We start from the raw sequence: 15,678 nt of genomic DNA, 5'->3' as shown, positions 1-15,678 counted from the left end.
GTTTTTTTATTTGAAAAATTGTGTACGTTTCTTTTCTATTTAAATAAAAATACCCATAAATATTATTAAATATTTTTTGATCTAAAGTTAGACAAAATAAATAAATAAATAAAATTGGAATTTTTGGCCTAATAAAAATAATTTTATTGGACAAAAAATTAAAAGGGATGTATTCAATTTAGAGTTTGATGGATTTAAAATGAATTATAGACTTTAAAGGATTTGATGGATTGTTATGGAATTCTACAGACTCCATAAAGATTTTATAAGAATCCAATGAAATCTTTGGATTTAAAGCTAGATTTCATATTGACAAATTTCTTTACAATTTCCCTGTTAAAATCCTTTCAAATCCATTAAAATCCATCATTTTTTAAAATCTTTTAAAATCAATGACTTTTTCAATACCACCAGATTTTAAAAGAATTCTATAAAGTCATAATTGAATACATCTAGATTTTAATGGACTTTAATAAAATCTATCAAAATCTGAATTGAATATCATTAGACTTGTATGGACTCCCTTAAAATCTAAATCGAATACCTCAAAACTTTAAAAGACTTTTAAAATCCTTCAAATTCTAAATTGAATACATCCCCCTAAAAATAACTTTTTATCCCATACAAAAAAAAAATTAGATCAAAATACAAATTAGACCAACATTAAAAAAATAGATCCAAAAATTTTTTTGGTCTCATATTTCCCATAATTCATTTTTCAAAAATAAAAAAATAATTTTGTTAAAAAATTTGAAGAAATACATTTTTTTTTTCTATAGACAAAAAAAAAAAAAAAGGACCAAAATGGATTTATTTTTTCACTTTCGGAAAATTTTCCATTTGACCAAATGAATTATAGACGAAAATACCAATGTGGAACTGATCAAACTATGGGCAATTTTTCCATTTTTGAAAAAATTTTCCATTTGACTAAAAATAAGCCATCCAAAATGGAAAAATAAAAATTAGACCCAAAAAAAAAAAATGGACGCCATTTTTCCATTTTTGAATTTTTTTTTCCATTTTTCCATTTTGGTCTATTCTAATTAGTTTAGTCATTTTTGGCCTCCATTTTGGTTTATAAAATGGTCTAATTTTCAATTTTTTTAAAAAATTATTTTTATTTTTTAATTTTTGGCTAGTTTTTCTTTTGGTATTTTGATAATCTAATTACTTTTATTAGACCAAAAATTTCAATTTTATTTTAATTTTTATTTTTCAATCTAATTTTAAGTTTAAAAATATTTAATTATGATTATGGATACTTTAATTTAAATAAAAAGGAATGGATACAATTTTATTTTTTTTCATCTAATTTTAGTTTAAAAAAATATTTAATTATGATTGTGGGTATTTTAGTTTAAATAAAAATAAATTGTAATAAATTTTCAAATAAAAAACCATTAATATAAAATGGAAAAATAATAAATGTATTTTTTTCAATTTTTTAAAAAAATATTTTTTAGTTCTGAAAAATAATTATGATATCAAAACAATCAATTTTAACCCCATTATAAGAAATTAGATCAATTTGTACTGATTTTGAAACTTTAAAACTAATTTTTACAAATCATAAGTTCAAAATCGAAATCATACAACCTGAAACTTCAGAATATCAAAATGTAATTTACTCAAAACAAAAAACCTAATTGATATAATGCTACATATTAGTTAAAAACATTAATAAAGAAATTAAAAAAAATAATAAGTGAAAAAATTTACATTTTAAGATGAAAGGAAGATCCTATCAATCAATGATATATGAGGATACAAAAGTCTTTATCCGCAGGGCAGTCAAAGAAAATACGGACTTCATTCGTTGTATATATGATCACAAAAATGTATAGGAATGTAGGTGTTGTCCACATTGAGCCTCTTAGAAAGATATATTGTTCGTGAAACCACTATACAATTGTACATCTAGTGGTAAAGACGTTGCTTCTTAATTTTCCTTTGCTCAACGTCTGAGTTCGAATCAAGTCTCAATTGATGTTAAATAAAATTATAAAGAGACTATTAAAATTCAAGAAATATAAACTATAAATTAATTGTTGAATCCTTCTTCCGTGAGTTCTAGGCAAAGGCACTAGCCAGCAAAAGAAAATTTGCTTCTTTTAAATTTACTTCCATGGGAAGTTAATTGATTTTTTTAAACTAATGAATGTGTATGTGTGTTTGTGTATATATACGGTTTGGTTTCAATGACGATGTTAATTTAAGGGTATCATGCAGATATATATCATGCAACATGTTGCATGATAAACATTGTTAAAATAACATGTTACATGTATCTCTGTATAATATACTTAAGTTAGCATCCTCACTGTAGCTTAGTTGTGTATTTATATATATATAATATTTTTATTTTATATGTTGAACATTTAATCAATTAGGGGTGTTCATTAGTCCACAGTCAACCATTTTATCCAATAACCCAAACAATTCAATCTTGATTGGTTTTCTAAATTTCGAATCTAATCTAAACCGAATTACACATATTATTGGATAATCATTTTTTGCTTTAATTGGATTAGTTGGTTTTTTTGGGTTTTTCTTTTCTAATTTTTTGTGCCTTTTCATTTTTAAAGCTTTTTCCATTGTAAATGGTCTGAATTTTTTAATATTTAAATTGGTGAGCCCACAAATAGAAAAAAACCATATATATATATATATAAAAAAAAATATATATATATATTTTTAAATATATTAGAAATACGTTTATTCAGTATGGTTTGGATTAGATTTTTAAGTTTAAAAACCAAACCAAATCAATTTTTTCAACAAAACAATCCAACTAATAATCAGTTAACCAAGAATACCGCTATAATCAATGAAGTACTATGATCTCTTAATCAACTTAATTAATGAAATATAAAGTATTTAATATTAGTTGAAATTAATTACCATAATTAAGCTTAAATAAGCATATGGTGATTCTATGTATATGATATATATGTTTGAACTATATAAGACATGAAACAAAGGTGTATATATATATATGTATATACACCATGAAGAAGAACATATAATATCCAGAGACAGAGAGATCAAATTAAGAGACTTGTGATCATGATCAACGTCCAGCTTGGAACCTACGGGATAGCAAGAGCCCTAATGAAAATGCAACCACAGCCGTTAATAAAATCCCTCTGTTTTGGCTCAATATTTTGACTGTATTACTTAGAAAATCTCCATCATCATCCCATTTCTTCACATCCTCTTCGGAAAATCTCTTAATCTCATTTCCCTTCAATTTTTTCTCTTCCTTCTTGCTACTTTTCTCGTCACCTTCTTTGTTTTTCACTTCATCGTCTTTGGGTTTTTGTTGTGTTTTTGCTTCACTGTCTTTCACTTCGTCCTTCTCAAGTTTTTTCTGTGTGTTTTCTTCTTTGTTTTTCGGTACTACTTCGTCTTCGTGTTTTTGCTGCTGTGTAGCATTATTTTTTTCTTCAAGACCATTGACGACGTCGTCTTTTTTCTTCTCTAAGCTCGGAGTCGCTTCTTCTTTTTGTTCTTCATCTCTCTTTTTTTGTTCTTCTTCTTTTGGTTTCTTGGGGATTGTAACGTAAAGAATTTCACCATCGAATTTGGCTGTGATTTTGCTCATATCTGCATTTTCTGCAGCTGGAATCTTATAGGTCTGGTCGAAACTAACAGTTTTATTCTGGTATGTTACCCTTTCTCCGCTGACCTTTAGGTTGCCAGTGCTAAGTACTTGTATTTGCACCTGCTCTGTCTTGAATCCTGTGAATAACCCAAAAAAAAAAAAAAGAAAAAAAGAAAGAAAGTAAAATTGAACAATTGTTTAAAAGTAAATCAAATTCTTTTTGTTTAATTAATAAGCATTGCTTGCAATTATAATATATAAAAGTTTGTTACAAAAATTATGTATAATCTGCTTACGATTACATGTAAAATGTTGCATACATAAATTTTAACATACATACATTTTATAGGAAAATTTATAGAATATATATACATAAATACTGTAAAATAAAAAGAAATAAAAAACTAAAGTTTTCCTTTAATTATTAGTAAATAGATTGTGATTTTATATTGTGCCTTTTAAATAATGCTAAAAAATACTAAAAATTATTTTCCAAATATGTGGCAATATATTATTTATTGGTTTATATTTGAATTCACTTATTCTAAGGTTTACTTTATTTAGGTTATACTAATTTTTCAAACAAGAATATATTAACATATCATTTGTTACATCAAACTCGGTGCGCCTGTAACATTAGCTAATACTAAGTGGGCTTTTCATCCTCTCCATAAAGAAATACAAAAACCTGATATTATGCTTTTTCTTGGGAAAAATAATGAATTTCCAAGAAAACAAGAAATAACTACACAAACACAAACAGTCCACAGCACCAAAGTATATATTACCTGACTAGTTTCCACGAGAAAAGAAATTACTAATAATCTCAAAATATCAAAAACTATATATGTATATCTAGAATATGGTGATCATAAAGATGTTCATAAATGGTGGTAAAATATAAGATGTTGGCCAAGAGAAAATACCAGGAAGATCAACGAGAAGATGTTGGCTATTTGAGTCGTCTGACCAACCTGCAGAAGGTTCAATCTTTTCGCTTCCGGGTTTGCTACTTGTTCCTCTAACGTTTGCCATGGATGATCTGTCTACCGATATAACGAATATGATTATGGAAAGAGATTGATGATGACGATGATAATGATATATATGTACATGAAGAATGCAATAATATCAGTGTATTTATAAGAATGGAAAATATTATAAGTACAAAATGGGATTTTTCATGATATGAGGTTCAAAGTCAAAGCTTAGCTTGTGGGAATTATGCATTCTTATTCCAAACTTTCCCCTCTTGGAATGTTAACCTACGGGCGGTGGCTTATGTATTTTAGTTTCCCAATTCCCATGAGGTGGAAAAAGTTAGATTCTTTGCTTTATTTCTTCCTCTCCAAACAACCTCTCATTTTACCTTCCAATCAACTTTCTAGTTTAACTAAGCCTAAAATAAAATAAACAAAACCTTCTACGTAATAGATCTTGTTATGTGGTAGCTAGCTAATTTCCTCTCTCCCTCTCTCTCTCTCTCTCTCTCTCTCTATATATATATGTATATAAATTGAAATTTAAAATTAATAGCACAGCTACTTACTTTTGAATTAACTTTCTAGTTTGTATAATTAAATCTAAAAATAAAATGAACACCTTATACATAACAGCATTTGTTATGTGTGGGAGTTCTTTCTCTATAAATTATATGTGTATAAATATATATTAGGATTGAATATTTGAAATTCATTATTTAAGACAACAATAGCAAAGCTACTCCATGATCCATTGAGGACTCATGAGGTAGGTTTAATTGAATAACCATATAAAATTTTTTCAACTAATTAATCTACAGTTTATATATTATATTGATGCCACATCATTCATAAAAATTTCTTGGTTTGACAAATGCATGAAACTAAATGCACATGCACGCCAATGTGATAACATTTAATTTATACGATTTATTATTATTTTTGGTTGTCAGATGCCAATTACCAAATTGTAGATATGCTTTAGACCTCTGAGTCTTTTAGCTTGCAACGTGTAGCGCGTTTCATCTATACTAATGATCGGATCAAAACATTACAGAATATAAATTATTCCTTTCATTCCTTTTACTTATTATTTTATTATTAAAATTTTTTATATTATGCAAAACTAACTGTGCTGCTTGTGCTTTATTTATTTATTTATTTTGTGAAGCGTTCAATTTCATTCCATACTTTGGATATGTTAAAGCAACCTCCATATATATATATATATATATATATATGTACGCACCACTTCTCGAAGCCAATAATATGATTAAATTTGGAAATTAGAAGGGAAAATCGGAAAGCCAAAAATAAAAAGTTGATAACTTTTATTATTTGTAAAATATAATATATTAAAAAGGATCAATTTAACGCAAAATGAGAGCAAAATAACTTTCCATCTTTTTAATAATAATAATAATAATAAATATAAGCCAATAGCCAATCCATCAGTGCGAAAGTGACAAGAGAAATTACAAATTTTAAAGTAATAAAAAAAAAAGGTAAATGCCAAGAAGTTTTTTCGTTATCTTTAAAATCGAAGTACATAGAAAAATACCAAACACAATCCCATATTATTGGACTCCATTTCAATCTCTTCCACCACACCATTAATGGGTTTCTAAGCTTTTTTTAAGCTTTGACCGTTATAGTGAAAATATAGCTTACTAGAAAATCCTATTTTGACTTCGATAATACTTTCAATAAAAAGTACATAGTAAAATACCAACACAATCCTATATTATTGGACCCCAATTCAACCTCTTCCACAACGATGCATTTCTAAGCCTTTTTTAAGCTTTGACCATTGTAGTGAAAATATATAGCTTGCTTGAAATTCCTATTTTGACTTCAATAAGACAATAGAAAGAAAAATTGGAAGTTGACCGTTAAAATTGGGGAGTTGGTTCCCCTCTATTGCCTCCCTACTTCCCATTTCTCTTTTGCTTCATTTTAGACCTCATTCTGTTCCATATAACCTGCTCTTTTTTTCATTACACTTACTAAACTTTTTAACTGGTTTCAAATCAACCCCTTTGTTAGATTTTGTATACCATTATAGAAAACACACACACACACAGAAAAAAAAAAAAAATCCAAAAAATGTAAGTAACAGAAAAATATAAAAACAAAAAGACACAACAAAAAATTTTTTTAAAAAAAAATTGAAAATAAGAGAGGCAACAATGGAAGAAGATGCCAAGCCTAAATTGCTAATTCTATGCCTTCTTTTGGTTGCATTCTTTCCGGCCTTGATGGCTAACATTGCAGAGTTTGATGAGGTATGGCAAAACCGAGCTCGAGAAGCCAAGAAAGCTTCCCGTGCAGCGTATAATCCGCACCCAGAACAAGTTACTCAAAATTTTAACAAGGAAGTACACAAGTAAGTTTTTTTTTTTTTTTTTTTTAAACAGCTATTTTTTCATGAACATTGTATAATGTTGGCATTGATTTATAGAATTTTATTATTATTATTTTTTTTATACATTTCTATTCATGTTAAAGTCGTTATCATTGATCATTTTAAGATGTTAAAATGCTAAAATGTTAGCAAATCGGCTAAATATGTATATCAAGGTAGCCAAAACTATATTAGTTAGTTCTTTTTTGGTAAAAAATCTGCAGGGCATTGGATGGTTTAAATAGCACAAGGAGGAGCTTGAATAAATATAGTGGTCCTTGTATGGCGACAAACCCAATTGATCGTTGCTGGAGATGTGACAAAAATTGGGCTACAAACCGCAAGAGGTTAGCTGACTGTGCTTTAGGGTTCGGACATAAGGCAACAGGAGGCAAAGCAGGGGAGATCTATGTAGTCACCGATTCCTCGGACGATGACTTGTTGAACCCAAAACCAGGAACACTACGTTACGCTGTGCTCCAGCCTCAGCCCCTCTGGATCATATTTGCACACGACATGATCATTAAGCTAAGTGAAGAGCTAATGGTGACAAGCAACAAGACTATTGATGGTCGAGGTGCTAACGTCCACATTGCCAATGGCGCTCAAATCACTCTGCAGTTTGTGAAAAATGTGATCATCCATGGCCTGCATATCCATGATAATAAGGCCGGGAATGGAGGCATGATTAGGGACTCTGTCGATCACTTCGGCTTTCGAACTCACAGTGATGGTGATGGCATCTCATTGTTTGGATCCTCAGATGTTTGGATAGATCACATCTCTATGTGGAACTGCCAAGATGGACTCATCGATGTGATCATGGCGTCTACTGCCGTTACCATATCAAACTGCCATTTCACTCATCACAACGAGGTAATATCCATGGCTAGTTGCCAAACTGCTAGCCAAAAGCGAAAGCTATGGCATATATAGTATGAAAAGCTTATGTGTGAGTTTTAAAGTAAAAGCTTATTCCATAGCTCTTGAATTTGCTTTTAAAAGATGAAGCCCCGCCAATTAAGCAAAATCTAAAGGGTTACAAAGAAAGTTTTACTTAAAATGTGTGTGCGTGTGTATATAATGATGCATGAAAGCAGCACGGTGACTGTGTATGTACGCAAATACAGGTGCTATTGTTTGGTGGAAGTGATACGTATCCGGATGATGAGGTGATGCAAGTAACTCTGGCTTTCAACCATTTTGGTAACGGTTTGGTTCAGAGGATGCCAAGGATCAGGTGGGGCTTTGCCCATGTTGTCAACAATGACTATACCCATTGGCTCATGTATGCCATTGGTGGTAGCCAACATCCTACCATCGTTAGCCAGGGCAATCGGTTTGTTGCTCCATCAAACCCATTTTGTAAAGAGGTAATGGATACGCTAGATTTCCATAGGCTCATTATGTATAAGAATTGTGCAGGTTCTTCACTTTTCTGGACCTCTCTACACAAACATTTTCCAAACGAGTATCATATAAGAAAAAACCAATTAACCATTCTTCTTTCTTTCTTTCTTTCCTTTTTTTTTTTTTTTTAAAAAAACAAAAAACAGAAAAACACAATCACGTTGTGGTAATAAAATATATGCATTTACATGCATACACATCATATTTTAAGTAAAGAAAATTATAATGTTGTTTCCTTGATGATTTAGGTGACAAAGAGGGGCTATACACCTGAGAGTGAGTGGAAATCATGGAATTGGAGTTCCGAGGGGGATCTTATGGTGAATGGAGCGTTCTTTGTTGAATCTGGAAGCAAAATTAACAATCTCTCCAATAAGGATATGATCCCTGCCAAGCCTGGCACATCTGTGGCCAGGCTCACAAGATTTGCAGGTGCTCTTAACTGTGCTAAAGATAAGGCATGTTAATATGTATGAACAACAGTAATGTACATATACATGGAGATCAAACTGAACCCTGTTCGTAAAACAGAGGTTGTAGCGATAAAGAAGAAAAAATTAGTAGAAAATTAAGTACTTACTCTTATTGTTTTGAAGTCTCTATTTCAGAAGATTTTTGCCTGAAAAGGGGAAAAGAGAAGATGGGATTAGGACAAGAGGGAAAATACACAACTTTTTACAAATGTTAATGATAATTGATATTTTCTAATTAGCTAATTCTAGTTTGTAAGTTATTGTCCTTCATAGAATATAATTTTTTAGTCCTCTTCAACTTTTGCGTGGTACTCAAGAAAAAGTTCAAGTATATTGGTGGTGTTGTCACAAAGGGGATATTCTTCTAGTCAACCAACCATTAGAATTTCCTGGCCTCATTCATTTTCCTTTAAGTGTTACTTCGGTGAAGTCATAGAGAAATCAGAAAACAACAGGAACTGCGACTGACTTTCGCAAGTCCACCCGAAAGTGAAAATATTGAAATTTGTCATGAATTACCAGTTGCGTTTGAAGATTGAATAGAAAGTGGATTGTTTAGGTTTGTGAACCTGCTTGAATAAGCTAAGCAATGAAACAAGCACAAACTGGCAAACCTATGTTCAGCAATTTTATGAGTAAGCTTATAACCAATATGAGTTAAAGGAGATGATTCTAAGTACCAGATAAATGATTCTGATGTTGGATTTCAAATCAGACTTCCATTATCATCACTGCAAGAAGAGAGGATATGGCCATTTAATAAGCATTAAAATCCCATGCAATAGCCCTCTTGAAGAATTCTCCAGATACAAACAGAAGAGACATATTAAAAGAATAGAAGAGGGAAAAGAAAAGAGAGAGAGAGAGAGAGAGAGAGAGAGAGAGAGAGAGAGAGAGAGAGAGAGAGGGAGATGGTGAGTATAAGGTCAAGTCAGCCATTTATAAAGAAAATAGATAAGAACAGGGGACAAGAATGGTGTTGGCACTAGTTTCTGACCACATGAATTTTAATTACACATGATGTACCCACCAATAATTCTTCTCTTTCTCTTGTTCTTTTCCTATTGTTTATCATTTCATATCTCCCGCATAAGCCAGAAGGAAAGAAGAATAACACCACTCAAAGAGTTCTAGCAAAACATTCAGAACCACTAACCTTCTCAGTCGAGGATTGTCCTTGAATAATCAAGTTTCTTTATCTTGTAGGAACTTCAAGTTTAAGCAATTTGGTGAACTACAACATAAACCAAACATATAAAAATTGGTTTTTAGCACCTGCCACCACAGAACTTGTAAATTATACAAATAGGTTAAGTGTGAACATCCACCTTGCATATGTATCGTACATATAATAAGACTGATATTTGATAAAGAACACTATTTGACACTCACCTGAGAAATCTTGAGTTCCAATTCTTCCCACTCTAATGATGCATTACTGCCTTCTACAATTCCTGTTCCAGCATAGATCAATGCACCAAGGCCCTGGGGATCCAACATTACATTAATTATATTGGCATAGTAATAAAAATATGCCTTTAACAATGACAGTAATGACAACAATAACAAAAATATTTTACAACAGCATACTACCACTTAAACCTTACTATCTGCTCACTTTGTAGTCCAATTAGTTCGAACAATATTTAAGCCATACTAAGAAAAGAACTGGCAGACCATTATGGAAATTTTATCAGTTTACCTTTTCCACTAATGCTGACCTGATGCCAACAGCAAACTCACTCTCCCCTCCACCAAACCAACCAACAGGACCAGCATACATTCCTCGGTCGAATACTTCTGAAAAACACATGTAAATATATAAATGTTTGTTTTATGAGTATCAAACAATGACAAAACCGCATTATCTTCTTTAAAAAGGTATACATTTATGTATATTGAATCCTCATATTCAGGTTAAAATGTTAATTCTCAACTAATACTAGTTGATATTACGAAGTATTGGAGGCCAAGATATAAAAAATATGGAAAACCCTAGTACCACAAAAGGATGTAGGAACATATACAAGTACCTGTTTCTGCAATTAAAACTCGTGCCTCTTCTGTTGGAAATCCACATACAGCTGGACTTGGGTGAAGAGAAGATAAAATTTCAAACTGGAACAGAAACAGAGAAGTGACAGAACAATTTGTAACATCTAAACATTGCAAATTCATGAAAATTATGAGTCCAGGATAGTGTGAAGTATTTAAAATTTTTATATATGTGAATCAAAAATCCAAATTTTGACGCTGAAAAGGAAAATTTTGACCACTTGAGAAAAGATTTTGTATTGTTTTTACCTCATCATCTTCATTTCTTAATCTGCCAGCCAATTTAGCATATAAATGTTGGACTCTTGGGAGTTTTCGTATCGATTTCTTAGGTTGAACTACCACATCACTGCATACATCCTGGAAAAGAGAAACGAGACATATCTAAGTGTCTAGAAAATTCAATCCAATTAAAGTACTCACTACAAGGCTTGCTAGGGTCAGTACAAATATGCCATGTCCTGTGGCATCCTATAGAGTGTTGCTTTTACCATAAAGAGAAGACCAATAGCCAGTTCATTAATATTACATTATAATAAGAGGCCATGCTAATAATGGTAGCGCTGCTACCTTTGAAAAAGACCAAAGAAGCATTTAAAACAGTAATATGTTTGTAAATAAGTCACTCTCATAACCAGGCATGCATACCAGTGCAGACAAAGTATTTAAGCTTCCATATTATATAACTCAGTGAAAGAAAATGAATTAATCGAGCTTTTGACAGAGCTAAACACCATATTTGCCCTTAAGCAACCCAAAGGCAGCAAAAACTAGCAGATTAGAGAAAGTTTCTTTCACTCCATAATAAAAAATCCATTGATATAGAAGATAGGAATAACTGTTTGATTTCAAACAAAATTGATATAAAGAAATCAATGGTAAGCTTGCCTCCAATTTTTTTCTTATGCTTTCTCGCACAATGGTAAACTCAAGGTGATCTTTTGGACTGCATAATGAATTAAAAAGATAAAATATGATACAAATTGATTGTTAGCTGGAAGAAAACAATTCAAATGGTCACACAAGTAAATGACCTTAACATATTAAAAACAGACCTGGAAAGTAAGTCGAGTTCTATCTGAAGATCTACAGGCATTGATTCACCTCTGGCACGGGTTCCAGCCAGAGCCTCACTCTTAATCTCAAGCCATTTTCTGTGAAACAGTTGCTCTGGCTATTTGAAAAATCATTCAAGTCAAGAAAAACAATTGTTCAAAATAAGTTAATGCTTAATAATTCTCTAATTCATATTTTTTCAAAAATACAAGTTGAGAATTATATTTGGTAAAATGTAATATCAAGAAAATGCCAGCCATAAAGGAGGAGAATTTGAGGTTCGCAGTCAAACAGAAAAAATGTAACATTGCAAGACACAGTAAGCATGGATAACTTTTATCTGATATTCAGGAGGAACGTTAAATCAAACACCCCTAATGGGGATTCTCCTTGTCAGCATTCCAACTTGAAATTCAGTTTAGCTACTTCAAAAGTCAAGTTCCTATCAGCTAAGTTTTTGAGATTAATGTTCACAAACCAATAGAAACCATAAAGAATACAATTTATCAGAGAATTATCAACATTAAAAAATGGATGTAATGAAACTGCATAGGTATTTCACCACAAGATGTGCATAAAGTTAGCCAATAATGAGATATGTTACGATCTTTACTGTGTTTCCGTCAAATGCAGGTGCATTAGGTGGCTGAAGACAAAACTGATAAGCATTTTCACCTTCAACCTAATGAGATATGTTATGATCTTTACCGTGTTTCCAATAAATGCAGGTGCATTAGGTGGCTGAAGACAAAACTGATAAGCATTTTCACCTTCAACCTGCAGAAGTTTACAATATATATTGCAATCTTAACTTATTACCAGATTTTGTAAGAGAGAAAATTTGCCATTATTATACAAGAAATGAAAATACCTGTAAGCAAGCTAACCAGGTTATGGGATCAATATCAGTAGTAGTTATCACTCTGCTGCTACGTGCAAATACAACCTGAGTTCCCAAGGCAAATTTGATTAATTAACACGCAACAAAGTAGAGATTAAAAAAATATTAATAATTACAAAGAGGGATATGTAGTTACAAAACAAAAACAAAAAGGGATAGGACGAAGAGACTGGATAGTGTAGTAAAAGAACACTGCTTGCCATACAAATGCTATGGATGTATTTTGAGCATGCTAATGTAAGTAAAAGAATTCCATTCGCAACCAGAAATGGTCAACACTTAAAAACAAGCCGAGCATATACACTATTAACCTTAGTAAGTTCTGTGTCACTTCTGCTTATTATCTGCAAAGCTTGGTTAACAGCAGACTTCCAATATGCCTTACTGGGGATATGATTATTGCTTAATATGAATGTCCTAGGAACTTCTTTTCTCAACTTTACAACCATTGAAGAGACCTGCAACATCAAGAATCCATATAAAAAGTTATGATTTGAATAGCAAACCTTCCAGGTATATATACCAAACATTCAAAGCTCACTCAATTTGAAATATTGAGACCTGGTCCATAGTAGCTTGAAGATCATTGATTGCCTTGTCCCATGTCCAAGAAAGTGCATTATCCCAAGCAACAGTTGTAGCAAGCATTGAATAATCTTCAAGCTCATCAAACTCAACCTGTCATTTAGCATCTAATCTAGCCAATTGATAAATAGCAACAGGAAACTTGGCCAAGTGGTCAAAACTCAACAAGTAATGTTGAAAGAAAATCACGTTTCTACCTGAGGAATCATAAAGTAAAATGAACCAAATTCTTCCCATTCAGTAGATATGTCAGCTCTTGCATCAAAACGTATTGCCCCATAAGCTCTAATTAGTGGGCTTTCCCTTGAGAGGAACCTTAAAATCAAGAAATGAAAACATTTATGTTTTACAAGTCCTGTACTATAAAACAATTTTTGGACCAGATTCATATCCAGTCAAATGGGTTAACATGAAATTGTTAAAATATCATTTTTCCTAAGAGTAATCAACTAAATTAGTTAGAGTTGAAGAAAAATGGTTAGCCATATTTTTAGCGACTCCATTTTATCTCAAAGACCACCTAACTTGTTAAATTTTTAATTTTCCCCTATTAAGGCTCTCAATTTCAGTTTTAGTTCAATATGGGTATTAATTTAAATTAAAAATAATGTATATAAAATGAGATTATTGAAAAAGAGTAAAAAAAAAAAAAAAAAAAAAAAAAAAGAGCAACAATATACGTAATGTAAACAAAATGTACCTCTTGATGGACTTCCAATCAGCATATGAGAAAGGATGGATGTGCCTGAAGAAGACAGCAGAGCCAATACCAGCAACACTGATCAAATTATTTACAACCGAGCCATTCCCATTCCCATTCCCATTTGCATTTCCATAGCTGGCAATGCGATCAATAAACAAATTGGAAGTGGCGCTTTGGGTTCGACCGGAGAAGAAACAGCGTGGAAGAAGAAGTTGATTTTGGGCATGTAGCCAATCAATTGCTTCTATTTGCTGCTGGATTGGCACCTTTTTTTTTTTTTTTCAATCACAAACACAAAGACTCTATTTATTAGCTATAAAAAATGGCTTCGCAAATTTTTTTCTCAAATACTATTCTATTAACAAAAACAAAATATGGGTAGGAAAATTTAAAATTCTGTACCAGTAGAGCAAATAAAAATTTAATTTCATATATATATATATATTTCCTTTTTCCCTAATCACATCCAAAAATACCATACTGAATTGCATTTTCTTTTTATTATTTTTATTATTGCTATTGTTCCTTAATTACATGGTAGAAATGCAGGATAAGGAAAAAGAATGCAAAAACGGATTGTCCAATGCCAAATATCCACGTGGCACCATTCATGATTCAATAGATGGTGTTTGTATGGCCCACCACGAGACTAAAGATAAGGGAAAAAAAAAAAAAAAAAAAGGAACGTTTTGAATAATAGTGGTTTATGGTTTTGAAAGTTTAGTAAATTTTACCTGGAGACGAATAATCCCAGAGGAAGCAGAAGAAGAAGAAGAAGGAGGTGGTTGGGATTTCAAATGTGAAATGGCGGATTTGAGACTCTCCATTGCCAATGCATTTGATGAAACCGCTGGGAATGTACGGGTCTCGATGTTTTTAACTGGCAATTGAATTGTTGGATTATTATTTCCTTGGCAACCGTTCATTGAAGAAGAACATAACTGGTTATAGTACCTCTGCTGCTGCTCTCATCCAAAAATTAAACAAAAATAAATAAATAAATTACTTAATATTTCCACAACTTTTTTTTTTTTTTTTTAAAAAGAGTATTGAAGATGAAGAGGGTAGTGAATGGAGCTTACATGGAGAGGAAAGTGCCTGAAGGTAATAGAAATTGGCAAAGGAGTCAGGTTTTTGACATGTGAATCTGGTGGAAGGTAGTAGTGTCTTGCTGCAGCACGAAAACTGCTGCTGGCCATTAGAGAGTTTTTCCAGATAGATAGATAGATAGATAGATAGATAGAGAGAAATAAAATAAATAAATAAATATATATATATATATATATATAGAGAGAGAGAGAGAGAGAGAGAGAGAGAGGGAGAAACAAAAAATATATGTGTGTTTGTATCCACTTTTTGAGTCTGTGAATAGGCCTATATATACATCTAACAATGGAATTAAAACTTTTTAAACTGTGAACATTTATATGGAGGCTTATAAAAGACAAAGAAACCAAAAAAAAAAAAAAAAAAAGTTTTGGTTTCAGAAGGGAAAAAAAAAGTT

The 15,678-nt window shown here is 31.4% G+C and overlaps 3 protein-coding genes across 15 annotated transcripts; 1 reads left to right on the top strand and 2 right to left on the bottom strand.

The window, feature by feature from the left end:
* Positions 1-2,861: 2,861 nt before the first annotated feature.
* Positions 2,862-4,840, bottom strand: LOC107415852 (legumin B). The gene is made up of 2 exons (XM_016024255.4): positions 4,534-4,840; positions 2,862-3,744 (listed from the first exon to the last, which is right to left on the bottom strand). Exons 1-2 carry the CDS (start codon positions 4,640-4,642, stop codon positions 3,074-3,076), a joined length of 780 nt encoding a protein of 259 aa, XP_015879741.2. The 5' UTR covers positions 4,643-4,840; the 3' UTR covers positions 2,862-3,073.
* A 1,778-nt stretch (positions 4,841-6,618) lies between these two features.
* On the top strand, positions 6,619-8,883 carry LOC107415842 (pectate lyase). Its single transcript, XM_016024246.4, has 4 exons — positions 6,619-6,973; positions 7,216-7,867; positions 8,122-8,364; positions 8,650-8,883. Exons 1-4 carry the CDS (start codon positions 6,777-6,779, stop codon positions 8,866-8,868), a joined length of 1,311 nt encoding a protein of 436 aa, XP_015879732.2. The 5' UTR covers positions 6,619-6,776; the 3' UTR covers positions 8,869-8,883.
* On the bottom strand, positions 8,535-15,442 carry LOC107415855 (isochorismate synthase 2, chloroplastic). 13 transcript variants are annotated; one of them, XM_060814589.1, is made up of 19 exons: positions 15,257-15,439; positions 14,909-15,136; positions 14,172-14,440; positions 13,669-13,786; positions 13,448-13,564; positions 13,198-13,344; positions 12,857-12,931; positions 12,694-12,762; positions 11,985-12,103; positions 11,818-11,875; positions 11,179-11,289; positions 10,908-10,992; positions 10,577-10,674; positions 10,267-10,359; positions 10,031-10,149; positions 9,555-9,605; positions 9,394-9,443; positions 8,982-9,020; positions 8,535-8,848 (listed from the first exon to the last, which is right to left on the bottom strand). In XM_060814589.1, exons 1-15 carry the CDS (start codon positions 15,371-15,373, stop codon positions 10,060-10,062), a joined length of 1,794 nt encoding a protein of 597 aa, XP_060670572.1. In that variant the 5' UTR covers positions 15,374-15,439; the 3' UTR covers positions 8,535-8,848; positions 8,982-9,020; positions 9,394-9,443; positions 9,555-9,605; positions 10,031-10,059. The 13 variants fall into 13 exon arrangements, with proteins under 13 accessions (XP_060670572.1, XP_060670569.1, XP_048329403.2 ...); XM_060814586.1 differs by having other exon boundaries at positions 8,535-8,843; XM_048473446.2 differs by having other exon boundaries at positions 8,535-8,843; positions 10,031-10,163; positions 15,257-15,438.
* Between the last annotated feature and the right edge of the window lie 236 nt (positions 15,443-15,678).

Source organism: Ziziphus jujuba, chromosome 2, assembly GCF_031755915.1.
Source record: "Ziziphus jujuba cultivar Dongzao chromosome 2, ASM3175591v1".
In the NCBI taxonomy this organism is placed as follows: domain Eukaryota; kingdom Viridiplantae; phylum Streptophyta; class Magnoliopsida; order Rosales; family Rhamnaceae; genus Ziziphus; species Ziziphus jujuba.
The sequence above is the reverse complement of the archived record's forward strand: the minus strand, read 5'-3'. Positions and strand labels throughout refer to the sequence as shown.